The 27,965-nt window shown below is 37.2% G+C and overlaps 1 protein-coding gene across 1 annotated transcript; it reads right to left on the bottom strand.

Moving 5' to 3' along the window:
• Positions 1 to 420: 420 nt before the first annotated feature.
• CCDC112 (coiled-coil domain containing 112) lies at positions 421 to 27,420 on the bottom strand. The gene is made up of 10 exons (XM_044780111.2): positions 27,115 to 27,420; positions 18,342 to 18,463; positions 14,255 to 14,376; positions 11,094 to 11,183; positions 8,778 to 8,853; positions 7,978 to 8,368; positions 4,596 to 5,009; positions 3,053 to 3,148; positions 2,189 to 2,307; positions 421 to 1,979 (listed from the first exon to the last, which is right to left on the bottom strand). Exons 1-10 carry the CDS (start codon positions 27,229 to 27,231, stop codon positions 1,949 to 1,951), a joined length of 1,578 nt encoding a protein of 525 aa, XP_044636046.2. The 5' UTR covers positions 27,232 to 27,420; the 3' UTR covers positions 421 to 1,948.
• Positions 27,421 to 27,965: the final 545 nt, after the last annotated feature.

Here is a 27,965-nt window from a genome sequence, read left to right as displayed (position 1 = left end):
ACCAGGTCAAGTCTTCAAAGTATAGGAGTGATAGAGCATCTATATAATTGAATATTATTAGCCATTAAATGTTTGAATTATATAGAAATACAAGAAAATATGTCATATAATGTTAAGTGATTTATAGTAAAGTAACTAAAATGTATCCTATGACTGTAGCTATTTTAAAATATGTAAGTATATTTTTGGAAAAAGTTACCCTGGGGTGGTGGAATTATGAGTGCTTTATAAAATTTTTCCCTTAGTGTTTTTCTAAATATCTTGTTAATATACTTTTTAAACCAGTGTAAGAAATGTTTTTTTGACAACTCTTTTATGAGCCTGTTACTGAAGACATTATGTTTATTGTACATCCTTTATATAAAGGATTCATAAAATAAATTCATTTATTTAAGATTCAGTTAGAAGGACTGGTTTCTTCAAAGTTCCACATTTCTTTTATTAAAAAGCAAAACAAAAAATAAACAAAAAGCCATAAGAATCACATCACCCAGTAAACTTACCTTAAATGCAGGACATTGAAAGCTGCATGTGTGTGCAACAACAATAAAAAACATGTTAGAAAGCCACAGATGAGAAATCTTTACTTTTCTGTATCTTGCAGCAGTTCAGCTGTGTTTTAAATCCCTTGTCCTGCTCTCTATTTTATTTCTAAACTGCCTCATATCATTTAACAAAGTTATGGAGAACAAGCACTACAAATAAAATGGGCATTCCTGATTAAGGACGTTTTATGTTAATTCCCTCATTTTGTACCAATAATTGTACAATCAGAATTCAGTTTCCAAAATTTGGAAGCCATCTACTTCGAATATTAACTGTGAAATAAGAAAAGATTTTGACCATTACTTATAGTAAATTTCTGACTGAGTCATTTGACCTAAATGGATCAAATTACAATTAAAGATACTCTAAAATGTTATAAGAAATAAGCTTCCTATATTTATTGTATATATGGTATATTTCCTACAAGTTGGGAACTAATTAAATTTAGGAACTAAGATTTTATAATATAAAAAGTTGAGTCAAATTAAGTTAAATTGTGTTTTCATGTACAAAAGTTTAGAAATTTAAAAATTAACTCTTTTGACCAAATATATTAGTCTAGCAATGTTAAAACATTTTAAATGCCACCAAGAGAAATCATAGTATTCAAAAGCTAACTCATTTCAGATGATGTTTCAGAACAGAGAATTTTCATATTTTGAGGCAAACAGAAGCAGAAAAGAAAACTGCATCAGCCAGGAAGATGTGAAAGACACAAAGATTTTATAAATGTGTGAAATCCAGAAGGCCTGAAGGGAAGTTTGAAATAGCTAAAGGAAACCAAAAAGATTCTATCAATACAACAAATTATAGAGTGTATATGAGGTGAGAAGCATATTTGTAAAATAAATATTCTCTATATAAAACAAAGCATGCTTCAAACAAATAGAAAATATTTATTACACAAAAATGTAGTAACTGACAAATGACCAATTTGTTAACTTAGAAAAAGTACTAACGTATTTCATAACTCAAAAAGAAACTTCACACTTTTGTTACTCAAACTAATTTACCTCCAAGTTATAATTGTTACAAAATTTTGGTTTAAAAAATGGTACTTTATCATTGTCCCAATTTATTTTGCTATGCTATGACAAAAACAAAGTATCTTTAAAATGTTCTGAGTATTTAAATGAAATAATGTTTGTAACATAAACTTATTCAAAAAACTTTTACATCAATAATAGGCCAACATACACATTAAGTACCCTCTTAGTATAAACAGGAAATACTAATGACAATACTGCATGGACCTTGATATCTGTCAATTCACACAGAACACAATAATCAGTCTGGAGGCTAGTGACAGCTAAAGAACATGGTTAGTTACTCTCTCCAGGTATAACTGAACATGCTAACATTCTTATCAACTGAACACCAATTTCATTATCTCGTATTCTTTTTAAACTCCTTGTCTCCAGTTTGGAATAGCCCTAAGGAGAAGAAGAGAAGAGCGATTATAAATATATGGGAAATTTTAAAAAAATCCTAACTGATTAAATGTTAACATTAAAAAATGTATACAGATTTGCTTTATCAACTTTTTATTGTAAAATATAATATACATACAGAACTACATAAAATATAAACACAGAGTTATTAAATTATTATAAAGTGAACACTCATTCTAAGTCCTTTTTACCTATGTGGGATATGCAGAAGTGGCCCAGAGCCTGTTGGTCCTATCTTTTTGGTCCGTTCTTCCCAACCTTTGGTAGGTCTGTAAAGTCTAGAGGGATCTCTACTGACATTGTTTTCAACCTGTAACCAGAAGTACAATGAGTGCCAGTTAATTTATATGAACTATTCAGTTGGTACTAGTGAGTAAGATCCTTAGTAACAGAAAGCAGTTTTAAGAAATATACTTAATATTAGCTAAACAGAAATAAAACTGTTAATAACCTCTTCAGTAAACTAATTGTGCTCACATAACTAAAATAAACTTGAGACTATATCAATCTGTTTTAAACTTAGTTTATTTTTTCCACTTAAATTATTTTATTCTATTGTATTGTTGTTCTATTTTTTTTCTATTTCTATTATGAGGGAAATGTAATGCAGCAAAGTAGGATAGTGATATAGCCAGGCAATCAATTTAGGATGGATAACCACCAGTAAGTCTTTTGTTTTATCCATGAGAGTCACCAACATCTTTAGTTGTGAGGATTACCAGTGAGATTAAGAGATACTCATAGCTGCCAAAGGTCCAAAATAGAGGCTCATAGAGGAAGAATAAAGAAGAAAATGAAGAGTAAGAAGACAGAAGTAATTTAGGGTAAAAGAAAATGAGGCGCTTATAATGTGGAATGGTAGAATTTAAACGACAGTTGCTTAAATTTTACTAAGCTATGCTTCATAATATGTAAATACATGAAGGATGAAATTTAAAGGAGATGATACAGAAATAAAGCTGGATATAAAGAAAATGGATTTTATGTTTGTATCCTTACAAATCAAGGAATTAGGATAATAACAATAAAAATAAATTAATGTCAGTACAGAGTACCTTTTCCTTTAATTTTGCCAGTCTTCTTTGTTTTTCTGCCTTTTCATCTTCCTTTGACTGTCTATCCAGAATTTTCAATTCAAGTTTATGTAAATCCTAAAAAACATATACCAATAAGAAAAGGTAACATTAAGAAAGTAAAATTAATTAGAATTTGTTTCAAAGTTTAGTTGCTTGCAAGTAAAATTAAATTACTTTACATATCAATACTCTTTCAATATTAACCTTTTCCAACAAAGGCTAAGAGCTTTATTTTTTCTGAAGATAGATGTAATACATGCAGGTTCTTTCTGAATCACCTTCTTTTACGTGTATCTTGATTTATTATACAGTGTAATCTAAAACTCCTTTTAATAGTTGAAGTAAGCCCATTTTCACTTACCAACACAGATATGTCTGATTTTAGATCTCTTGTATTATATTTTGTTTTATAGGTTTTCTTTTTTCTACGTATTTTATTCTGTGACGTGCTTGCCCCTTTGTGGGGTGGGGAGGCATGAGATCTTTTGTTATTTAGGGATATTTTTACATATGGACTAAGAAAAATTCCATTAATGTGTTTTTGTCTATTATTTTTCTTTGTATTTCCCTTATTTTTTGTTTGTAAGTGTTGCTGCTATGTATTTTGATGCACATAACAATTCATAACAATTATATTCATAACAGTTATATCTCATTTGCACCCTTTTTCATTTTAAATACCCTTTCTTGTCTTTTTCAATACTTTTTGGACTGAATTCCACTTTGATAAGCAGATTGTAACCTTTCTTTGATTAGCATTTTTCTTGTATATATTTGTTTAAAATCACCTACATCCTACCTCTCAGCAGTAACTTTGATTCCCTTAAGTATACATTGAGGATCTACAATGTACCAGACCCTAGAGTACAAGAATGAACAAAAAGGACAAAACCTCTGCCCTCATGGAGCTGACATTATGGTGGGGAGATGGACAGTGAACAAGGAAGCAAATCACTAGTGGGGCAGAACCAGCCAGTTTGGCAGAGAAGACAAGACAGTCATGGCCTGGCCTATGGCTGCCTTTCCAGCCTTGTCTACTGCTGGCTCTCCTCCTCCACTCGATGCCCTAAGAACACTGAAGTGTGTATAGTTTCCCCCACAAACCACACTGTTATACTCCTCCAAGCAGCCAATTATGCTATTCCCTCTGCTAGGAAGGATCCTCCTTTCCTTCCCTTTTCTTCTCCTTCCAGACTCAACTCAAGTATCACCTTCTGTCTGACACTCTAGCTATGGTAGGCTTCCCTCCCTGCGTATCCACCTCTTAAAGTTCTCTGTCCACACCTCAATCACCAGCCCACTTACCACGTTATGCTGAAATCTCCCACCTGTACAACTATCTTTCCCACTAGGCCAGAATCCACTAGAAATGAGGGAGCATGCCTCACTCATTTTGATACACTAATGCTAGGTACAGGCCCAATATATAAAAAGCACTCAATTAATTTTTGCTGAATTGAATCTGGAAATAATACCTCTACGTGTAACACTGAAAAATTATTTAGGAAACATATTTACTCACTCTTTCTTGAAACCTGGAAATTTCCTCAGCAGCAGTTTTCCTTTTTTCTGCCTTTTCTGTCTTTTCCCTTATCTCCTTTTCAAGTCTCAAAAATTCTTCCTGTTCTTTCTTCTGCTGGGTGTAACTTTCTAGTAGTAATTTTAGCTTAAACTGGCGCTGGCGCTCTTTCTGCTGCTTCTTCTCTTTCTCTTCCTCTTCTTTTAACTGGGAAGCATATTTCATTGACATTTCTATACTTTTCTGTTTTTTCCAAGCTTCAACTGCCAATTTCTGCTTCTTTCTTTGTTCTTCTTTTTGCTTTTGATTATTTTCTTGTTTATTATGAAAAAGCATAGGTATGTTCTCTGCCTTTTCTTTTAACTTGAAAATTTCCTCCTTTTTTTGCTGCTTTTTGGTTTTCCAATTCTGAATAGACTAAATGATTAAAACAAGATAGCAAGAGAAAAATATTTTTAACAACCAAAAGCACTTTAAAATACACCCTCAAATCCATCTTTCTAGAAAGAATATTGATTGCAGGATGCTGGCTGCTTAGCTTTTAAAGTACGTTTTTTAAAAAACAAATGCAATTTTTTTCTACTTCTGCTTTAAAAAAATTAACGTATCTTTTGAACCAGTGAATGATGGTTTATTCGTTTGGCGTTCCTCTTAATCTGCAGGTTCACAAGGACTGCACCTCATGAAGTGTCCTCTTCCCCTTCACCTCCTTCATTTGTGTTCATGGGAAATATTGCTTTCTTCTGATCACCTCACTTCTGCTTCTAAATCCTCTTTCTAGGCTTAGAGCACTTTTGGGGCAACCTTTCTTGAGTCAAATACCAGAAAAGGAATTAAAAGTAGGGTGGTTGAGAGCATGGGCTGTGAAGCTAGGCTGGCTATTTGGGACCAAATCACGGCTTTGCCACTTACTAAGTTCGACCCTGGATGAGTCACTAAATTTCTCTGTCCCTATTTTGCTCATTTGTAAAAGTGGTAGGTAGTACATCTCAAAGACGAAATGAGTCAGTGTCTGGCACACAGTGCTTCATAGTGTAAACAAAAAGTTAAAATAACTCCATAGCTTTACATATAGGTATGTAAAGATTATTTAAAATTCTAGCAGCCTCTCTATGCCATAAAGGATACATCCACTGAATTGCTTTCTCCTCACGTCAAGAAACCGTTTCTTCATTTTCCTCATGGTATATCATTCGCTCATTAAATAAATCCTTATGGTATGTGTACTATATGCAAGGTAATGTGATAGGAACCACAGATGCTTAAAACTATACCAGATGCCATCTAGTACAATGCTACTCAAAGTGCTAGTGCACAACAATAGCAGGAATTTGTGCCAGAATGTAAATCAACGTACTGCTTTCTTCAACGAGAAAGTCTTCTATGAAAAAAACAGTCACCTGAACTAAACAGTGTGCTTACTGGTTAGCTGATTCTTGTATGATCACTTTACCTCACTGAAGACCAGTAACAGTTTGCAAAGTAACATCCAGTCCATGGAGCAAGTTTGAGTGGCACTGCTCCAGGTGAGGTAAGATGTGTGCATCAATACTAGAATACAGAATGCGCCACAGCACATCATAAAAGAGGTATAAACAGAGTATTAGTGAAATTCTGAGGGGGACTGCTTATGTTTGAGTGGGCAAGCAGGAAGCAGCATCTGATCTGGACAGATTTTGACAGGCTGGCAGTGGAGGGGGAAAGAAAAAATGGAGGTTCCAGAAAATGAGAATAAGATAAGCAAGGGCAGTCAGGCCAGAGAGTTCAGGGCATGTCTGAAAATAAGCGTCTTCATTTAGGCAAAACATAGGACATATTAAAGGAAGTAGGAGACAAAAATGGTAAATTTCCTACACAACATCTTAAACTCAATAGATTTAAAACTACATTCCCGATGCTTTCCCCCAAATTTTCCTCTTCTCCTCCAACATGTCCTACTTCAGTAAATGGCACCTCCACTTTCACATCTCCTCCTACCTCACCGCTACATCCAATCAATCATCAAACATCAGGAAGTAGACTGGTTGGGACAAGAAGAGTAAGCCAGAACCCGGGTGGTTTACCTCCATTACAAGAAGCACTGTGGCTGTTCCTTTGCCCTAGAGTGTTGGTTCTCAAACTCTGGCTTGTAACAGAATAAGCGGGGGGACTTGTTAAAGCAGCTTGCTGGGCCCACTCCCAGAGTTCACATTAGGTCTGGGGTTGGGGCTTGGTAAGTTCTAACAAGTTCCCAAGTGATGCTGATTTTGCTGGTCCAGGGACCGCATGTTTCAGTATCCTGGGAAAAAAGCCTCAATAATTCTTAATAGCTTGTTGTTTTGAGTTTTCAAAATCGACTTATGTTTCAAAAATTTTTCTTAAAGTCCTAAATGTCAATCTTTCCACATTCAACTTATTTCAGAGGGAACAAACAACAAACCTCAGCTATTTCCTCTAAAACTTTAGACTAAATGTGGAATCAGTATTTGTTTAATCAGCATTTAATTTCTTAATTTCTTTAATATTCCTTAGGTATATCATCTGTTGTACAGTCATATCTTTGTTGTAAAACCAAGCGAGTTGAAGTTTATCATAGCTGAGGTCTACAAAAAAGTGACTCAGACTTAGACTATCTAAACCCAGAGTTCTCAACCAGGGGCAGTTTTTGCCCTCCAGGGGACATTTGGCAATGTCTACACACATTTTTATAATCACAACTAAGGTGGTGTTACTGGCATCTAGTGAGTGGAGGCCAGGGATGCTGCTGACCATCTATGCTGCTGCTGACAGCGCCTACGGCAAAGAACTAGCGAGCCCAAATAGTCAACAGTGCCAAGGTTGAGAAGTCCTGATCTAAACCAAAGCCAGAATATTTTTGTGAAAATGGAACTTCTTAGGTATTTGCTACAATTAAGGAGTTACTCCTTTCTCTGGGGTAGCCAAAATTTTGAGTCTTTTAAAATAAGCAATGAGACAGGTTCCAAAACTCAAAAAAACTTTTAAGAGTCCCAGAGTTCTTTCTTACTGCCTCTTTATTTTCTACTGAAAACAATGTGGCCTTTGCTGGTAAGATGACTTTTATCAAAAGCCTGAATAGATCTGGATTTTCCACATTTCTGGTGGACACAGAGGGTTTTTGCCCACAATCAGAAGTTTTCTAACCCATTGTATCATTTCTTGGGGTAGAAATGTTTGGCCTCAAGGAAATCCAACTGTACTTCCACTAGTTGGGTAAAATTACTTAATTTCCCAATGCCTCAGTTTCACCTTTATAAGACGGGAGGAAAATACTATAAACATATCTCATAGGGTTGTTGTAAAGTTACTGATACATGTTAAAGAGTTTAGCACAGTGCCTGGAGCACAGAAATATACAAGAAACAAGAGCTATTATAATTATTATTACCTCTTTTTTTCTTTCTTCTAGGGCCAGAAATTTTTGATACCATTTCTCATGCTGTTGAACTTCATCCTGTGTTCTTCCAGGAAGGTGTTCCAGAACTTCTCCCATAAATGTTGGCTTCCCTTTATGTTTGTTTCTCACCTTTACAAAGTTCTGGTGATCATAATCATCCCAGCCCCCTTGCCGCCCTCCTGTTTGCTGGAGGAATTTTTCAAAATCTACCACTTCTTCTGGAAGAGTACTTGGTGTTACTTTGTCTGCAGGAACTTTGCTTGACGTTGCTCTGAAAGCTTTCTCTGTCTCTGAATTACCCATAGCCCATGTGTCAATTTTTCTTGATATGGCACTCAACTCATTATCAGTTGTTTTTTCTTCTTTAATGAGCTCTTCATATCTAAAATTTTAAAAATAAAATTTGAATAAAAAGATACCAACCAATCCATATTAACCCTTCATTTTCCCCCTCAAACTTAATTATTCTTGACTCTTTTCATGTCTTCTTCTCCACTTAAAATTATTAACCTTTATAAATCTAAGGCTTAAAAGAGTTTCCTCAGAGAAAAAAACAATCTTTCACATTCTTATTTGGGATTTTTATGTTGTCCAAATATAAGCAAAAATTCTCTTTCAACATGAAAAGCAGTCTAAAACCTAAAACAAAAGAAGAGAGGTATTATAATGCTTTTGTGTAAGACTAATATTAAATACCTAACAATAAAATGGTTCGTATACAATAACCCAGTGGAGAATTATTGAAAAATAAAGGTCACTAATTTTATATTTAAAATGAGTTTAAAACATACATCAACCTCTGCTCTTCCTTAAAAGTGTTAATTGCATTTTCAATTTCTTCCATCATTTCTCTGAGCTTTTCAACAACTGTAAAAAAAAAAAGATGGAAAAATTATGTTATGTCCTATTTCAGTATGACTAAGAATGAAATAACAGGAAAAAATGGAATGTTCCCTTAATTTAAGAACATTACTTAACCTAAAGCATATGAAAATTGTGCTTTTATAAAGCTAATTTTTAGGATTGCAATTTTTTTCTGATGACAGATATTTTCCCACACACACATATTATTAAATATTAATATTATGTTTTACAAAAAAATGTTTCATACTACACATACTGTTTTGTGACAAGCAGTTTTTAGTTTATAAAATGTTGTGGTAAAAAAAAAGTGGTTAACTTTCCACATCAATACATATTATGGCTATCTCATTCTATTTACGGCTATATAATATTTCATTATCTAAATCTACCATAATTCATTTAATTGAATCTTCAATTGATTAACCTTTAAAATAGATGCAATCCTGTAGTAAATATCTTTGCATATATGTTTTGTATGCTCAAATATTTTTAGAGGATAATTGATAAATCTTGAAATGCTACATAAAAAAGTATGCCTATTGGGGCTGGCCCTGTTGCCTAGTGGTTAAGTTTGGCATGCTCTGCTTTGGTGGCCTGGGTTTGGTTCGGAGCATACCTACACCACTTGTCGGTGGCCATGCTGTGGCAGCAACCCACGTACAATAAAGATTGGCACAGATGTTAGCTCAGGGCAAATCTTCCTCAGCAAAAAAACCCAGTACGCCTACTTTTTACAGTATGTTACTTACTGTCACATTGTCTTTCAAAGAGGCTCTACCAACCCACAGCTCCTGAGAGAGCCCCTTTCCATGTACTTTGCACTTTTCCAAAATAAAAGGCAAACATTTATTGTCTTTTTTTTTTTGAGGAAGATTAGCCCTGAGCTAACATCTGTTGCCAATCCTCCTCCTTTTGCTGAGGAAGACTGGCCCTGAGCTAACATCTGTGCCCATCTTCCTCTACTTTATATGCGGGACGCCTGCCATAGCATAGCCTGCCAAGCAGTACCATGTCTGCACCTGGGATCCAAACTGGTGAACCCCGGGCCGCCAAAGTGGAATGTGCAAACCTAACCACTGTGCCACCAGGCTGGCCCCTATTGTTATTGATTTAATTGACATTTTTGTGATCATTAACAAGCCTGAGCACTTTTTTCATATGTTTTGTATTGCTTTTAGTATAATGTGCAACTTATAATCTGTGCCTGTTTTTTTATTAGGTTATTTACCTTTGTTGCTGTAATTTGTAGGCACTCATTGTATATTATGGATATTAGCTTTTTAAGTTACACATATATTGCTAATATTTTCCTAAATTGTCTTTCGACTTTGCTTATGAGTTTAAGTTTTTTTTAAAAAGTCAATTATGTCCACTTTTGTCTTTTCAGTTTCTGATCTTTGTCATTCTTATAAACTATAATACAATTATAAGAATATTAACCCATGTTCTCTTCTAGCATTTTTATGATTTCGTGTATTAATTTAATAAATAATAATTATATTGAACTTACCATTTTTCGTGCTCACTATGTTATAAGCACTGCACAAGTGCTTTATGTGCACTGTCGCACTTCATCTCCCCAACCCTACGATTCTCTCCATTTCAGAGCTGAGGAAGTGAAAGCTCAGGGAGATCAAGTAACTTGCCTAAAACCACATAACTGACAGATCAAGGATTTGACCGAACATCTGTCTGACTCTTAAGTCCATACATCTTGAGCTCCTCACTATATTGCTTTGATCCTTCAGGAATGAATGTTGGTGTAAGTAGAGAGGTAGGGATACAATTTTGTTTTCACAAATGACTAGTATTTGCCCCAAGACTATTTAATCTAACCCTTTCCTTACGTATTCGAAATGCCTCCGAAAGGCAATTATTTCCAAAAGCAAATGATAGGAAAAGCACTAGGCTAAGAATCAAGAAATCAGTTTCTTTCCATCTTCATTAGCTGAATCTGAATCTTTCCACACCACAGATTCTCTGTCCTCTAAACGACACCAATATCTGTTCTGCCTACTCTGATCTGTAAGGATTTGACAGCATTTTAAAGATTAAAAGAACTACATAAAAATCAGGTATTACAGTTCTCCAATGCATCCTTATTAACCCCTAACCAATAAAGTAGGGTTTAGCTCCATTAATGCCAAATAGAAAAATTTCTTATTAGAAAAGTATAAATTTTTCTAACAAACAAGGGAAAATACGAATTCATAAGAAAGAATATGCAATCTAAATTCACTTACAATCAGGTGTAGGCTTCACATCTTTTAACTGATGCTGAAGTTTCTTTACATTGTTATGTATTTTGGCCAATTGTTGCTGGATTTTTGCTCCTATGTGGAAGAAGTATGCACTTTAAAATAATTCTGTGACAAACATAGTTACAATACAGGATTCTACACATAAGACTGATCACCATCACTTAGTAAAAGACAGTCAAGAGCAATTAAACAACGAACAAAAGATGGTGATTTGTAAGTGTCAAAACAGCCTGGACATCTCAAGTAGCTTTGCTCTAAATAAAGCTTCTCTCCATTTCCTCCAATATTTAAAAGCACAATGGGTTAAATCTTACTATAACCTGTAACAAGGAAATGTCTCTCCTTTTTTTTTAACTCTGTGGAGATTGAGTTATTGGACACTGTTTTAAATACATGGATCAGTAGCTTAGGCTTTGTCGTGTTTTGTTCTTTAACAGTTTTTTCTTTTCTTTTTAATTTGTTAAAATTTATGGAAAAAGAATTTGAAATAGACCTCAACTCTATTGTTGGGGTACTAAAACTGTCCAACGAATATTAATTCTATGAATACTGACAAATTTCCTAATGAGAATTAATTGCATCTAACCACATCCTCTGAGACAGGGACTGGTGATACCCTCTGGTGTCACTGTCACAGCATGGAGGAGGTGTCACAGGTGCCATGTAGTGGTATCTATGCTACAGGCTGCCCAGCTCAACCAAAGGACCAGCCTGAAGTAAAATGTTAGGCCCGCAATAAAAGCCTCAAAACCAGAGGAGGGTCTCAAAGACATTTCCAAGTGTGCTGTATCAGCAGCAGAAAAACTGGATTCTTCTCCCCTATTTTCTTTCTGAAGTAATAATCTTACTTTAATATTTATTTAAATGATTAGGCCAACATCATATATTCACTTCATACATATATATATTCATATAATAGTAATATTATTATTTTATCATCTTTGGGTTCTTTATGTATGCACCTCCTTCCTGTTATTTTTTGCAACTTTTTCACAAATGAGCCTAAAGCACCAAACAGCTCTGTCCAAAAGTCCTTAAAAGCAATTATCTTTTTTTTTTTTTTTTAAAGATTTTATTTTTTCCCTTTTTCTCCCCAAAGCCCCCCGGTACATAGTTGTATATTCTTTGTTGTGGGTCCTTCTAGTTGTGGCATGTGGGACGCTGCCTCAGCGTGGTCTGATGAGCAGTGCCATGTCCGCGCCCAGGATTTGAACCAACGAAACACTGGGCCGCCTGCAGCGGAGCGCGCGAACTTAACCACTCGGCCACGGGGCCAGCCCAAAAGCAATTATCTTTTAAAATATTTACCTATGGGCCTGGAGCCAGTGCTAATATCCAAAACAAATCTCAATTATATATATATGACTTTGGTTTGTTCCATTTTTTATTAAAATTCAAGAGTTCCATAAAAGCAGAAACTATATCCAACATATTTTATAGGGTCTTACTTACTGTTGGATTTTAGCTCAAGAAACTTCTCTAGTAAAGTTAAGTAATTAAAAAAGTGTTTGTTATTGTTTTGTTTTTGCCACAGTTTCCTCAGCTACAGTGATAACCACTGTAGGGCAAATTATCTTTTATTTATTCATTTCGAACCGCCACTTTGTATAGGCAAACCATTTAAGTACCATATTACATAAATGTGGGCTAAAACTGTGGCATGAGATTTAAGGCAAGGAAAAGGTATTTACTATTTCTGAGCTGTAATACGGGAAGGGGAAACTTGTGTCTCCTTATACTAAGACAGTGCATTCCTTCTTCTCTGAGAGTGTGTGAATAACAAAGTGTGAATAAAGAGAGGCAAAAATCACTGAACAAAGGGAAATAAAAAGATAAAATTAAAGTTGCCTTAAAAAAGAGAATACCAGGTATCTTAAAATGCACAGAATGGAGACACTGTACTTAACGGCATGATAGAAAGATCAGCCTCTCAACTGTCTACAAAAGAACTGAGCGAAATTAAGAAGTATTAAGGGCCAGCCCGGTGGTGCAGGAGTTAAGTTCACACGTTCTGCTTTGGCAGCCCAGGGTTCACCGGTTCAGATCCCAGGTGGAGACCTATGCACTGCTTGTCAAGCCATGCTGTGGCAGGTATCCCACATATGAAATAGGAGAAGATGGGCACGGATCTTAGCTCAGGGCCAGTCTTCCTCAGCAAAAAAAGAGGAGGATTGGTGGCAGATGTTAGCTCAGGGCTTTTCTTCCTCAAAAAAAAAAAAGGAAACATTAAACTAGGGATGTTTAAATTTCTCTAAGAATCAAAGAGGAGAACTAGAAATTCGGTTTTTATATTAGGTCTTGGTGTCATTCCAACAGAAGAGGGAGATAGATTCTTGTCACTACCTGACAAAAGACGACTTTTAAAAATAGTGCAATCTCATATTCTGAAAGAAAAAGATTTAAGAATTTCTTTTAATTGGCTATAATGGATTACCGTTAGCAGTATAATTTCTCTATATAAGTCTTAATATTTTATAAAGCTTAGTTGATAACCATTATTTTTCCTTTAAGCAAAGCTAAGCAATTTTTAATTAAAACAAAGATTTTACAACATATAAAATCTACTCTACGATAAAACAAGGTATTCTTGCACAGTTCTTCTTTAAGGCCAATATTTAGTACACTATTAACAATGATTGATATTCATAACAAACAAAAGAACATATTTGCTGTATAATCGATAAGGCACTTTCTCATATATTATCTCATGGGCTGCACAGGACAGCTCTCCTGAGGTAGAAATGGTAGGTTTTATATCACAGACAAGTAAACTCAGGTTTAAGCAATTATGTGACTTTACCACTTCACATTACTACTACGTATAGGTTCTAAATCTGTTGATGTTCACTTAGTCCAGGTCTCGGTCAACAATACCAGGGTGATGAGCTAAGGTCAGAGAGCCCAGGAATCAATTTCCCTTTATTTTACAAAATTTTAATAGATTCATTGGTTTGTCAACCAGAAAACAAAACCCTCTTTTTCCTATTAAATTATAAGAAATACACATAGGAAGACAAACTTATTACCACATGGGAAGAATCCTGACAGAGAATATAACACAGTCAATGCACAAAGACAAGCACAGGGTAAAACTCCACCTTTATATCACTCAACAGTTTTTGTTCATCGTGAACTCAACTTACTTTCTGCTTTCCTGCTGTTAATCAACTTATTTTCCAATTCTTCCAGCATACCATGCTCAATTCTGAAGTCACTCTTTTGGTTGTAGAAATGACTGTGTTTATCTTTTTCTACGTTAATAACTCTTTAAGGAAAGAAACAAATGGTATAAATATGATTTAAATATATTTTTAATTGTTTAAAATATGAAGACACTCATAATAATCAGTACTTTATAGCTGGATTAATTCAAATAAGGAGTCAAAATATAATTACTTGGATTGATAAGGCTACGGAGTCAAAATAGTAGCCAGAAAAGAGTTCAAGTAAAATCACAAATAATGTGAATTGTTATTTAAATTACAAAATGTTAGTTCAGGAAAATGCAGTCACAGGCTTGCTTTGAAAATACAATACCTATTTGGCTATTGACTCCAACTCAATCTCACTGTGGCCTGAAAATGGCCACCACTGCTGATGGCTGCTTTCAATAGATACCGTTAACTTTGTAACCTGAGTCCGGACATTTGACCTCTCTTGGTGTGAACCACCTCATCACTAAAAAGTGAATGATATTAACCTCTCCTGGTGTGAACTGCCTTATCACTAAAAGGAGTAGTAACGGCTTTCCACTACCTAAAGGGGCTGTCATTAACCTTATATGAGATAATATATGTGAGGGATCTTTACACAGTAAAAATGTACTATGGAAATGCAAGTTATTAATATTGCTAATAAAACTAAAACTTTGAGTGATAAACAATCTATGAAGTAAGGCATTTTAGGATATTTAAGGGATATTGTCTACATTTACTTCAAAGCTTCTTTTGTCTCATTTTCGTTCGTTGGATTTAGTCCCTCTACCAGTAAGGAGTTCTAATTGTTGGATTGAGCCCTCGGGTAAAACAAAACAAATACTATCAAGAAACTTTTTGGTTGGACTTAGAAATTTATTTTTCAAAACCTGTTGTCTTACTCCCAGAAAGTAGAAATTAATATGAATTCTTCTCCACTAATCCTGGATTTAGTGAGTGATAGAGTGTCTCTGGCCATTGACTTAATTTCATACAACCTGAAGGACAACCATCTAAGGCAGAGCTTCCCAATCTTTTTCATTTTGCCACACATAGAGAAAATTTTAATATTTATAAGGTGCATTAGGGTAAACAGATGAGACTATCTCAGGTCTTACCTGGCTGCCCCAAAGGCTGAGGGGATCATAATCAGGAGGTATGTTTGGGAGAAGAAGCAATGGGAAGAACAGGGATGTCAAATAGACTTCAGTCTACAGGTCAGCTCTAATGGAGCAGGATGGCTACTGGAGTCCTGTGCTGAGGACTGGGAAGCCAATCTAGGCTCTGGTTGCAGGTGGGGGAAATTACTATGATCAAAATATCTGCCATGGACACAGGATATGCTGTGACAGTAAGTAAGTTATGTTTTGCCATTCCTGGCTTAGAAATATTAACCTATAAAGACATTCAAAACATACTGATGGAGACAAATTGCCAAGCATATGAAAAGATGCTCAACCTCACTCATAATAGGAGAAATGCAAACTAGAATTATTCCATGGCAACACTGTACACCTATCAGATTGGCAAAAAGTCACAAGTTTAAATAATATATTCTGTTGACAAAACTGTGGGAAAAATAGGTCCTCTCATAAATTGCTGGTGGAATTTCAAATTGCCTATGCAGGACAATTTAGCAATATTTATCATATCTGAAAATTCATATACCTTTGACCCAGCATTTTTACTTCTAGGAATTTTACCTAAAGATACACTCACACATATGCAAGATGATGTGGACCTATGTGGATAATGCAATTAACTGCAGGACTGTTTGTTAAAACAAAAGACTGAATATAACCTAAATGTCCATCACTAAGAGGCAGGTCAAATGAATTATGGTACATTCATACACTGGAACACAAGGCAGTGGTACTGTGTTTTATGTACTGACAGGGAAAGATCTCCAAGATATACTCTTTTTGTAACAAAAGTTTTACATGAAAAGGTTAGACATACCCAAAAGTAGAGAATAATAAATTGACCCACCTCGTACACCCTCATATGATATGTCTCTCACATCACTGATGCGATACTTTCCCCTCTCTTGGTTTGTCTCTTTCTTTTCCTTTTTTTTTTTTTACGTAAGTATTTTAAAGTAAACCCACTACATTATGTAATTTCACCCCAACATACTTCAGTTTGTATCTCTAGAGATTATGGATATTTGACTTACATTACATTATAATGCCATCATCATGCCTGACAAAAATCAAAATTTCTTGGTATCTAAGATACGCTCTTAAGTTAAAACAAAACAAAACAAGGTGCAGAACAGTGTGTACAGTATACCATCATTTATATAAGAAAGGAAAAATCTCAATATGTATTTTTGTCTCCTTATAAGCACATAAAATATCTGTAGAAGGATACACAAGAAACTAAAAATAGTGGTTGTCTGAGGAGGGGAAGTAGGTGGCTGGGGTCAGGGGTAAAACAGAGACCTTCCACTGTGTCCCCTGATATGCACTGATTTTTGAATCATGTGAATGTATTACCTACTCTGAAAATAAAACAGAATTATATTACACATTGTTTTTTTTTCTTTGTATCCATGAGAACTGTTGGATAGAAACACTCTTTTTTTTTTTGCAGGGGAAGATTTACCCTAAGCTAACATCTGTTGCCAATCTTCCTCCCTGCCCCCTCTATCCCTGCAAAGCCCCAGTACATAGTTGTGTATGGCTGTAAATTCTTCTGGTTCTTCTATGTCAGCCACACCCACAGCATGGCTACTGACAGTCAAGTGGTGTGGATCCACGCCCAGGAACTGAACCTGGGCCATTGAAGTGGAGTGCGCCAAACTTTAACTGCTAGACTATTGGAGCTGGCTCTAGAAACGCTCATCCAATGGATTTTTCTAACACTTATTTTCCCACGAGTTTTTCTAAAACCTTCTAACAGATGCAGAAAGCCTAAACAGAGCTGTAAAACCAACACATACTGGTAGACGAGGTATCTGAACTGGCATAATCTACTGGTTTATATCTATATGGACATTCACTGCTTGGTAGATTACCCTCTCTAGAGAGAAAGATAAACCAGCACCCCTAACTCAGAGTCCAATGCTATCTAAGGAAATGCATTTTGGAAATCAAAGAAAATAAAATTGTATTTTCTCAAATTCTGAGTATTAAAAATACAAATATTATATAAATGCAGTGAAAATTCAACCTCTCAAAGCTATAGTATGGTAGTATAGTACATATGCATACATGATAAAAGCATAGGATGGTATCACTTTTCAAAATTCAAACAATATACTTTTTTATTGGTAGAATTTCTAAACCAACAATTGCCACTAATTCTGGTCCAGAGACCATTTCTTACAAAAGACTCCTGTTCTCTTGGTTCTTTAGCAAATTGATACTGTATAAGTTCAAAGCAGTGTTTTTTATAAAGCTCTCCACTATAGGGTAAGGTTGGGTGCTCTGAGTTCTAATTATTTTATCATTCTTCAGAATATTTATATCATGGTGCTGCTGAGGGCATTGAACACAATAAAAATCACTGGTTATTTAAAGAAAAAATACATAAACACTAAAAATTAAAACAAATGGCAACTTTTCAGTTAGTCTAGTCGTAATGTGCAGGAGGGTTCTGAAAGGGGCAGAGACCAAGGGGAGGGAAACCACTTAAAAGTCCGTTTCAAAAAAATAACTGGAGAGTACAGACTTTTCACTATTCACTCATTCAAAAATATTTACTAAATGCTTACCTTGCTAAGTGAAAAATGTATTCAATTTCTTATTTGATTACTACTTGAGTACTTATTTGAGTTACTACTGTTTCATTACCCTTGAACTATACTGATTCAAATGGTAAAAATAAATAAAAATTAATTTTATATTAAATAGTCTATTATCTATCATCTATTTCACACTTCCTACCTTTCTCTTGTTTTGTATGTGAAAGGCTAGTGGTTAGAATTTTGTAACTTAATGTGGGGTTGGACTGGGTGGAGTAGAATTAACTTTACATTGTTCTTAATAAAATGGCTAGTAATACTATTTGAAGATAGTGTTCTTATACTTACTGATTTTTAAATTTTTCTGCTGTACGTATAAATTCTGCTTTCTTAGTCCGACTAACTTTCTGCTTCCAGTTTTGAAGCTGAAAAGGACGAATTCCACCTGAAGTACCAAAACATCCATCACTCTGCATAGAAAACAAAAATACATTTATACTCAATAATAAAATGGATGGAGACAATGGGGTAAAGGGTTGTTTTTGCAGTCAGAATGGTCACAGAAGTTCTATTCAAGGGGTTGATGTTTAAGGAAGAACGGAGCCAGCCGTGCCAAAAGCAGTAGGAAAGCTGTCCCAGGCAGAGAGACCAGCACGTGCAAAAGCTCTAGAGCAGGAAAGACCTTGGCTAGTTCAAGCAGAGGAAGAGAGGAAGGGCAATTGTGACGTGCGATTAGTAAAGGTGGGGAGCTTGGTAGGAGATGAGAGCAGAGAGGTAGGTACCCGGCATACCACACTGGCATTTTAAGTCACTTAGGGAGTCTGAATTTTACTAAAGGTTTTTGAGCAGGAGAATGCCACAGTATATTTAATTTTTTAACAAAATCTTTCTGGATACTATTTGGAGAATAAATTGGTGAGAGGTGGGGGAGGAGGTGAGGCAAGACTGGAAGCAGAAGGATCAGTGAGGTAGCTGGTTTAGCCACACAGACAAGGAAGGATAGTGTCTAGGACTACGGGTGACGGTGCAGATTAAAAGAAGACGACTAAATACATTTTGGAGGTATAACGAAGAGGAATTGCTGACAGACTAACGTGCGAGATGAGGGAAAAAGGAAACGAGGCTTTACATTTCTAGGAGCAAGCAAGAATAAAGTAATGACTTTAGGAAATATTTTTTTAATTGAGATATCATTCACATACCATAAAATGTATCCATTTAAAATGTACAGCTATGGCTTTAAGTACATTCACAAATTTGTGCAACCATCACCATTATCTAACTCCAGAATATTTTCATCATGCCAGAAAGAAACCCATTAATACCCTAAGTATCCATTAGTAGTCACTCCCCAACCCTCTTCCCCCCAGCGTTTGGCAATCATTAATCTATTTTTGACTATGGCTTTGCCTGTTCTGGACAATTAATATAAATGGGATCACACAATATGTAGCCTTTTGTGTGTGCATGTTTCAATTAGCATGTTTTCAAGATTCATCCGTTTGTACCATGCATCTGTACTTCATTCCTTTCTATGGCCAAATAATGTTCTATTATATGGATCTACCACATTTTGTTTAGCCATTCATCAGCTGATGAACAACTGGCTTATTTCCACTATTTGGCCAATATGAATAATGCTGCTATGAACATTTCTGTACAAATTTTAGTAAGAATATATGTTTTCAATTCTCTTGGGCATATACCTTGCAGTGGAATTTCTGGATCATAAGGTAACTCTATTTTTTACTTTCCCATTTGTAAAATTGGGTCATCTTTTTATTGTTGAGTTGGAAGCATTCTTTATATATTCTGGATATAAGTCCCTTATCAGGTATATGATTTGCAAATATTTTCCCCCATTCTCTGAGTTGTCTTTTCACTTTCTTGATAACGTCCTTCAAAGCACAAAAGTTTTTAACTATTTGAAGAATTGCCAAACTGTTTTCCACATTGGCTGCACAATTTTACATTCTCGTCAAGTGTCTTTTCACTTTTTTTGATAATGCCCTTTGAAACACAAAAGTTTTCAATTTTGGTAAAGTCCAATTTATCTATTTTATCTTTGGTTGCTTGTGCATTAGGTGTATATAAAAGAAACCATCATCTAACCAAAGGTCATGAAGACTCCCACCTATTTTCTTCTAAAACTTTTATATTTTTATCTCTTACATTTAGGTGTTTTAACCATTTTGAGTTAATTTTTGTGCATGGTATGTGGTAAAAGTCCAATCTCTCTTTTGTTTGTGGATATGGAGTTGTCTCAACACCATTTGTTGAAAAGACTATTCTTTCCTTACTGAATTATCTTGGCACCCATAGAAAATCAATTGCTTATACCTATAAGAGTTTACCTCTTAACTTTAACTGATCTATATGTCTATCCTTATGCCAGTACCACACTGTTGATTACTGTAGTTTGGAAGAAGCTTTAGAATTAAGAAGACTGTGAGTCCTCCAACTTTGTTCTTCAAGATTGCTGTGGCTATTTTGGGTCCCTTGCATGTTCCATATGAATTTTAGGATAAGCTTGTCAATTTCTGCAAAAAAAAAGGCAGCTGAGCTTTTGATGGGGACTGCACTGGATATGTAAATCAATTTTGGGAGTATGGCCATCTTAATACTAAGTCTTCATACTCATAAACACAAAATGTCCACTAATGTAAGTCTTCTTTAATTTCTTTAAATTATGTTTCAGAGTTTTGTTTTTTTTTTTCTTTTGTTTTTAAAGATTGGCACCTGGGCTAACAACTGTTGCCAATCTTTTTTTTTTTCTGCTTTATCTCCCCAAACCCCTCCGTACATATTTGTATATCTTAGTTGCAGGTCCTTCTAGTTGTGGGATGTGGGACGCTGCCTCAAAATGGCCTGACGAGTGGTGCCATGTCCACGCCCAGGATCCAAACCCTGGGCTGTCGCAGCGGAGCGCACGAACTTAACCACTCGGCCACAGAGCCAGCCCGCGGTGTTTTCTGAGTATAAGCGTTGTACCTTTTTGTTAAAGTCAGTCATTCCTATGTACTCTATTCTATGATACCATTGTAAATGGAATTATTTTCTTAATTTCATTTTTGGATTGTCCATTGCCAGCATAAAGAAGTATAAGTGATTTTTGTATGTTGCTCTTGTATCCTGCAATCCTGCTGAACTTATTAGCTCTAGTAGTTGAACTTATTAGCTCTAGTAGTTTTTTTGTGGATTCTTTAATATATACAAAATCATGCTACCTGCAAATAAGGATAATTTTACTACTTCTTTTCCATCTGGATGCTTTTTGTTTGTTTTTCATGCCTAATTGCCTTGGCTAGAATCTCCAGTGAATAAAGTGGTGAGAGTGGAATTCTTGTCTTGTTCCTGATCTCATGGGGAAAGCTTTTCATTGTTCATCATTACGTATTATGTTAGCTGTGGGCATTTCATAGATAGCTTTATCAGGTTGAGGAGTTCCCTTATATTGCTAGTTTATTGAATATTTTAATCATGAAATGGTGTTGGATTTTGTCAATCAATATTTCTACATCTATTAAGATGATCATGTGGTTTTTGTCCTTTATTCTATTAATATTTTCTATTATATTGATTGATTTTCATATGTTGAACCAACCCTGCAAGTCTGGAATAGTCCCAATTGATCATGGTGTACAATCCTTTGCATATGTTGTTAGATTTGGTTTGCTACTATTTTGTTGAGAATTTTTGCATCTGTATTCATGAGAGATACTGGTCTGATATTTTCTTTCTTATGATGTCTTTGTCTGATTTTGATATCAGGGTAATACTGGTCTTATCAAATGAGTTGAGAAGTGTTCCCTCTTCTATTTTCTGAAAAAAGTGTGTTATGAACAAAAAAATACATTTATACTAGTTTTTATATTTACCCCTATATTTACCTTTACCAGTACTCTTTAGTCATATTATTCACATTATCCTTCATGTGGATTTGAACTACTGTCTAGTGTCTTTTTATTTAAGCTTGAAGGACTTCCTTTAATATTTCTTCTAAGGCAGAACTGCTGGCAATGAATTCTCATAGTTTTGTTTATCTGGGAATGTCTTAATTTCTCCATTTTTAGAGAATAATTTTGCTGGACATAGAATTGTTTGAGAGTCCTTTTCTTTCAGCTCTTTGACTATGTCATCCCACTGCCTTCTGGAATCCAAGGTTTCTGATAAGAATCAGCTGTTAATCTTATTGAGGATCCTTTGTATGTCTTGAGTTGCTTCTCTTTCAGTACTTTTAAGATTTTCTTTTTGTCTCTGTCTTTCAATAGTTTGATTATGATGTGTCTAGGTATGGATCTCTGAGTTTATTCTACTTAGAATTCACTGAGCTCTAACAATGTGTAGATTAATATTTTTCATCAAACTTGGGAAGTTTTCAGCCATTATTTCTTGAAATTTTTTTCTTTTTTTTTTTTTTTTGCCCATTTCTCTCTCCTCTCTTGAGATTCTCATTATGCATAATGCTTGATGGTTTCTCACAGGACTCTGAGGCTCTGGTTCATTTTTCTTCATTCTTTTTTTCTTTCTGTTCCTCACTGTAGATAATCTGAATTGACCTAGCTTCAAGTTTGCTGATTCTTTCTTCTGCCAGCTCAAATCTGGTGTTGAGGCCCTCCAGTGAATTTTTCATTTGAGTTCTCGTACTTTTTAACTCCAGAATTTTCATTTTCTTCTTCTTTATAATTGTAATCTCTTTATAGACATTTTTTCTTTGGTAAGACATCATTCTCATACTTTCTTTTAGTTCCTTAGCCATGATTTCTTTTAGTTTTTTGAATGTATTTAAAACAGCTGGTTTAAAATCTTTGTCTATTATAACCAACATCTAGTCTTCCTTAGGGACAGTTTCTTTCACTGCTTAAAAAAAAATTCTCCTATGTGTGGACCACAGTTTCTTGTTTCTTTGCATGTCTCACAATTTTTTTTTGTTAAAAACCTATTTTAAAAAATAGAATGTGGTAATTCTGAAAATGAGATTCTTTCCCATCCCCAAGGTTTGCTGTTGTTGCTGTTTGTTTAGGCACTTTCCTGAACCAATTCTGTAAAGTCTGTATTCTTCGTTTCTACAGCACTGAAATCTCTGCTTAGTTACCTTAGTTATCATTTGGTTGGTCAGAAATTTTCTTGGATGCCTTGAACCAGTGAGTCTCCCGGCCTTTGCTGAGGGGGTCTGTGTGCATGCTGGGACACACCTTCAATACTCAGGCAGGTAGTTTACAATTCAACCTTAGCCTTCACTTCCTGCTTGCACAGACCTTCAAGTTCAGCCAAAGATGAGGACTTAGGGCCTTCTCTGGTCTTATATATTAGTTTCCTATTGCTACTGTAACAAACTTACCACAAATTAGTTTACCATAAACTTACAGGGTTAAACAATGCAAATTTATTCTCTTACAGTTCTGGTGGTCGAGTCTAAAATTAAGGTGTCGGCAGGACTGCATTCCTTCTGGGGGCTTCAGGGGAGAATCTACTTCCTTACTTTTTCCAGCTTTTAGAGGTTTCCTTCATTCCATGGCTGATAGTCCCTTCTTCACATCACTCCATCCTCCTGCTTCCATTGTCACATCTTCTATTACTGGCTCTGATCCTTCTGCCTTCCTCTTATAATGACCTTTGTGAATAATTAGTTCCACCCAGCTAATCCAGGATAACTCCCTGTCTCAAGACCCTTTATTTAATCACATCTGCAAAGTCCCTTTTGCCATGTAAGGTCACATAGTCAGAGGTGCTGGGGATCAGAACATGAACATCCTTGGGGGGCCATTATTCAGCCTACCACACTTGGACAAAGACAGAGCCCTACACATGTGCATGATCTTCTAGAGGAAATTCATTTAAAGTCAGAGAAGGAATGTAGTTATTACTCAAGGACTACTCCAGGCAGCCACAGGCCATAAAATTTAGGCCATCACAGGGAAGGTCAACAGAAATAAAACAAAACAGAAGACACAGCCCTATCCTCGTACAAAACGAGGACATACCTAGTGTGATCTGTTAGGAATACTTCAAAACAGTAATAATTCAACAATTAAAATGATCAACAAGAAAGTGGCATTTGAGAGGAGGGTAAAGAGATTTGTCATCTCCAGTCTTGAAAAGCAATGGGGGGGGGATAATGAACAAATAATATACAAATATTAAAAAGGTACATAGATAAGGTATTATTACTTTTCATAATAGGTAAGAAATTTATGAGATTTCACATCCTAAGGAGGTTGTAGAATAAAACACAATAAAAAATCATTTGAAAACTTCAAAGATAATTACTCCAAAATAATTTAAGGGAACTGTTATGGATTGAATTATGTTCCCCCAAAATTTGTGTGTTGAAGCCCTAACCCTTTTTGTGACTATATCTGGAGATGGGGCCTTTAAGATGTAATTAAGGTTAAATGAGGTCATAAAAGTGGGGTCCTAATCTAATAGGACTGGTATCTTTATAAGAAGAGGAAGCAACACCAGAGAGCTCTCTCTCTCTCTGCACAGGCACAGAGGAAAGGCCACATGAGGACACACAAGAAGGTGGCCATCTACAAGCCAAGAAGAAAGGTCACACCAGAAATCAATTCTGACACCACCTTCTCCCATCCAGAACTGTAAAAAAAATTTTCTGTTGTTTAAGCCCTCGTCTGTAGTATTTTGTTATGGACAGCAGACTAACACAGGAATTTTAGATATTTTGGTGGGCATCTCTAACATCATGAGAATGTCATCAGGAAAATTATCTCTTCTCAAGAAAATATTAGTTGGTTTCACTGTTACAGTCAATAGGAACACTCATTGATTGAATCATATGACAAATATTCGAGTTCAGTGTTAGGCTGTAGAATCTGAGTGTTTAGGCATGTGTGCAGCATGTGACAGAAGTACAAAGAGGGATATCACAGTTCAACTTGAAAATCTCATAATATGGTACAGCAACGGTTACAATTCTGTCTTAAAGCCCAAACACCCTCGAGGAATTCTACCGCATTACTGCTATGATTGTCAACTACGAGGCTCCGTCTTCCCTAAGGCAGTAAGAGAAGATGAAGCGGGGGGCTCAACTTCAGTACTACTGACATTTTGGACCAGATACTTTTTGGTGTAGGGGGCTGTCCTTTGGCCTTTGCCCACTAGATGCTAATAGCACACCTTTGCCCCACCCCTCCCCACAATGTCATGACATCCAAAAATGTCTCCAGATGTTGCTCAATGTAGGGAACTGATAAAACAGTTGAACCAGCTCCACAGGTGATTCTGATCCAACCCCTGGAAAGGCAAACCTCTGAGAATCACCATAGAGGAGTGATACAAGTCTGCATCAATAACATTAGGCAGCTTGTGAGAAATGTAAACCAGGAGGTAAAACATGGTTACAAGAATCTAGAGAACAAGTCACTGTGAACTAGAGTAAGCCAGAAAGGTTGTATGGAGAAAGCCAGCAAGATGGCTAAACTACTAGGATCATACATTCAAAAATATATTCTTAAGTTACTTAAAAATATTTTATGTGTGTCTTTATATATTTTATATTTTTTTTTCCCTGAGACATTTGGGCCAGAATTAGAATAATAAAGAGAATTACAGACGATGTGTGAGAAAATTGGCCTGAAGTGGAATTTCCTGAACTTATACAAGTAAAGACAGAAAATCACTATATTTTCTTAGAGGAAGAAAAACATGGAACCTGTCCTCAGCTCACAACAGCCTTCCTTCAGGTTTGGAGTGACCCACAAATATTCAGTGCATGTCTGCGATGTTCCTACTATGAACTAAACAGGCACAGTTCTTGGAACTGGGAATGCAGTTGTGAGTAAAACTTCCAGTAGTTTCTGCCCTCATAGAGCTTACATTCCCATGGTGGGGGGCAGCGGCAGGTGGAGAAAGACAATAAAAAAATAGGTAATATATTACATGGTAATAAGCACTATGGAGAAAAATAAAACCGGAAAAGGGAACACGGTGTGCTGGAAAAGGGGATTCAGTTTGGGGAGGTCATGGAAAGGATCATTGAGCTGATGGCATTTGAACAAAGATATCTGAAGGCAGTGACAGTGCTAGCCATGGGACCATGAGGGAAGAGCATTCCAAGCAGAGGGAATAGCAATTGCAAAGCTATCGCAATTGCAAAGATATATGAGGTAGGAGAGTCCTTGGCATGTCTGAGGGACCACGAAGCTGGTATGGTTGCAGAGGACTGGAGAAGAGGTGAGAGGGCCGTGGTGGGGGCAGCTCATACACCCTGAAAACCATGGTAAATACGTCGGGTTTACTCTGAGGGTTCTGAGCAGAAGAGTGTCATTATTAGACTGAATTGCCCTGGGTGTTGAGAATACTTTGGGAAGGAAAGAGTGAAAGAATAGAAACCAATCAGAAAAGTATTTCAGCCAGTGGAGAAATGACAGTGTGGACAAGGGCAGCAGCACTGGAGACAGTGAGAACAGTGGGATTCTGGATTTATCCTGAAGGCAGAACAGGCAGGAATTGCCCATGCCTTGGGTGTGGTCTGTGAGAGAATGAGAGGAGTCAAGATCTTTGCCTTCAGCCACTGGATCCAACAATTCTCTTTGAGGGATCCTCTGGTTCTTACTGCGGAGAAAGGGGTCCTAAGAGGATCTCTGGGAACTCATCTGCCTCGGACCATCCCATATTGGATTCCTCTTTGTGTTCCCAGCGCAGGTGCAATACATCAGCCACCAGTTACTGGGCACTGAATCCCTCTCCAACCAAGCATTGTCCCAGGGGCTTCCCAGACAGATGTCCACGGCTCGAGAAGGTGCATATTATTAGCTCCAATTTTCAGAGAAGAAACTGAGTCGCCCAGAGGATAAGTATGTTCCTATCACACGCTAGAAAGCGGCAGGGCCAGGTTTCCACCCAGGTTTTTCTTGATTCCAAAACCACATGGACGTGGCTCTACAAGAGCAGCTTAATGCACAAGAGAACAAAGCGCAACGCCCGGCGTGCGCCAGGCCGCGAGCAAAGGGAGGCTAACCCCGCGCCTCCCGCCTCCCGGGGCCGCGCTGCAGAAGACACCTGTTCAGCGAGGGCGGGGGCCCCGTCCCGCCTCCGGGACCTGCAGCCCCCTCAGGCCCACGCCAGCCACCAGAGAGGCTCCCAGCCCTCCTCGGTTTACCTGTTGCGGCACAGGCGCTGCTCCCACGCCGGTCCCGGGGGTCGCGCCCGCCCCCGCCACAGCCCCGGCTACAGCGGTGGCCGCCGCCGCCACCACGACCGTCGTCAGGGCGGCCATCTTTCCTCGCTGACCGGCTTGGGCTGCCGCGGCCACGCAGGCCTGGGGAATTCGGGGGCGAGGGAGCTCCTGACTCTGCAGACGGTTCCCAGTGCGGCGCGGCTCCACCGGGTTCCGCCGGGATGCAGGGCTGGGCCGGGGAGCGGGCGGGGTGTGGGCGGGGCCGGGGAGCGGGGCGGGGCCGGGGAGCGGGGCGGGGCCGGGGAGCGGGCGGGGAGTGGGCGGGAGCGCGGCTGGGAGCGGGGCTGGGGGCGGGGCCGGGGAGCGGGGCGGGGCCGGGGAGCGGGCGGGGAGCGGGCGGGAGCGGGGCTGGGAGGGGGGTGGGAGCGGGGCTGGGGGCGGGGGCGGGGGCGGGGCTCAGGGCGGGGCGGGGGCGCGGGCGGGGGCGCGGGCCGGGGGCGCGGAGCTGGGTGGTGGGTCCCGGGCTACTCTGTGCGCTGCTTTGTAAAAACCTTTGTTCAACCTTTTTTCCTGCCCTTATGTACTCTTATTCGGCAAAATCTTCCAAACCGACCCCCTGTACCCGGCCCCTGTTTTCTGACCGCCAAGAAAATTCTTTCGTTGTCATACTTAAATTTATTCCAGTCATATATAAATATATATTTCTATTGTATCTATATCTTTCTATAGATATACATATATAGATTTTTACATAATAGAACTTCTTTCTGGGTTTCTATTAAGTGCTTGTGAAACTGAGTCTAAATGAAAAAGCATTACTGTATTGATGGGTT

This window comes from Equus asinus, chromosome 9 (genome assembly GCF_041296235.1).
Source record: "Equus asinus isolate D_3611 breed Donkey chromosome 9, EquAss-T2T_v2, whole genome shotgun sequence".
Taxonomy (NCBI): domain Eukaryota; kingdom Metazoa; phylum Chordata; class Mammalia; order Perissodactyla; family Equidae; genus Equus; species Equus asinus.
This window is presented reverse-complemented; position numbering and strand designations above follow the sequence as displayed.

Excerpts from the sequence above, each read along its gene's own strand:
- CCDC112 (XM_044780111.2), bottom strand. The coding sequence starts at position 27,231 with ATGGCCGCCCTGACGACGGTCGTGGTGGCGGCGGCGGCCACCGCTGTA. Across the intron at positions 18,464-27,114 it reads CAGCGCCTGTGCCGCAACAG|AGTGATGGATGTTTTGGTAC; the intron begins GTAAACCGAGGA and ends TTTTCTATGCAG. Across the intron at positions 5,010-7,977 it reads TAGAAGAAAGAAAAAAAGAG|TCTATTCAGAATTGGAAAAC; the intron begins GTAATAATAATT and ends TTAATCATTTAG.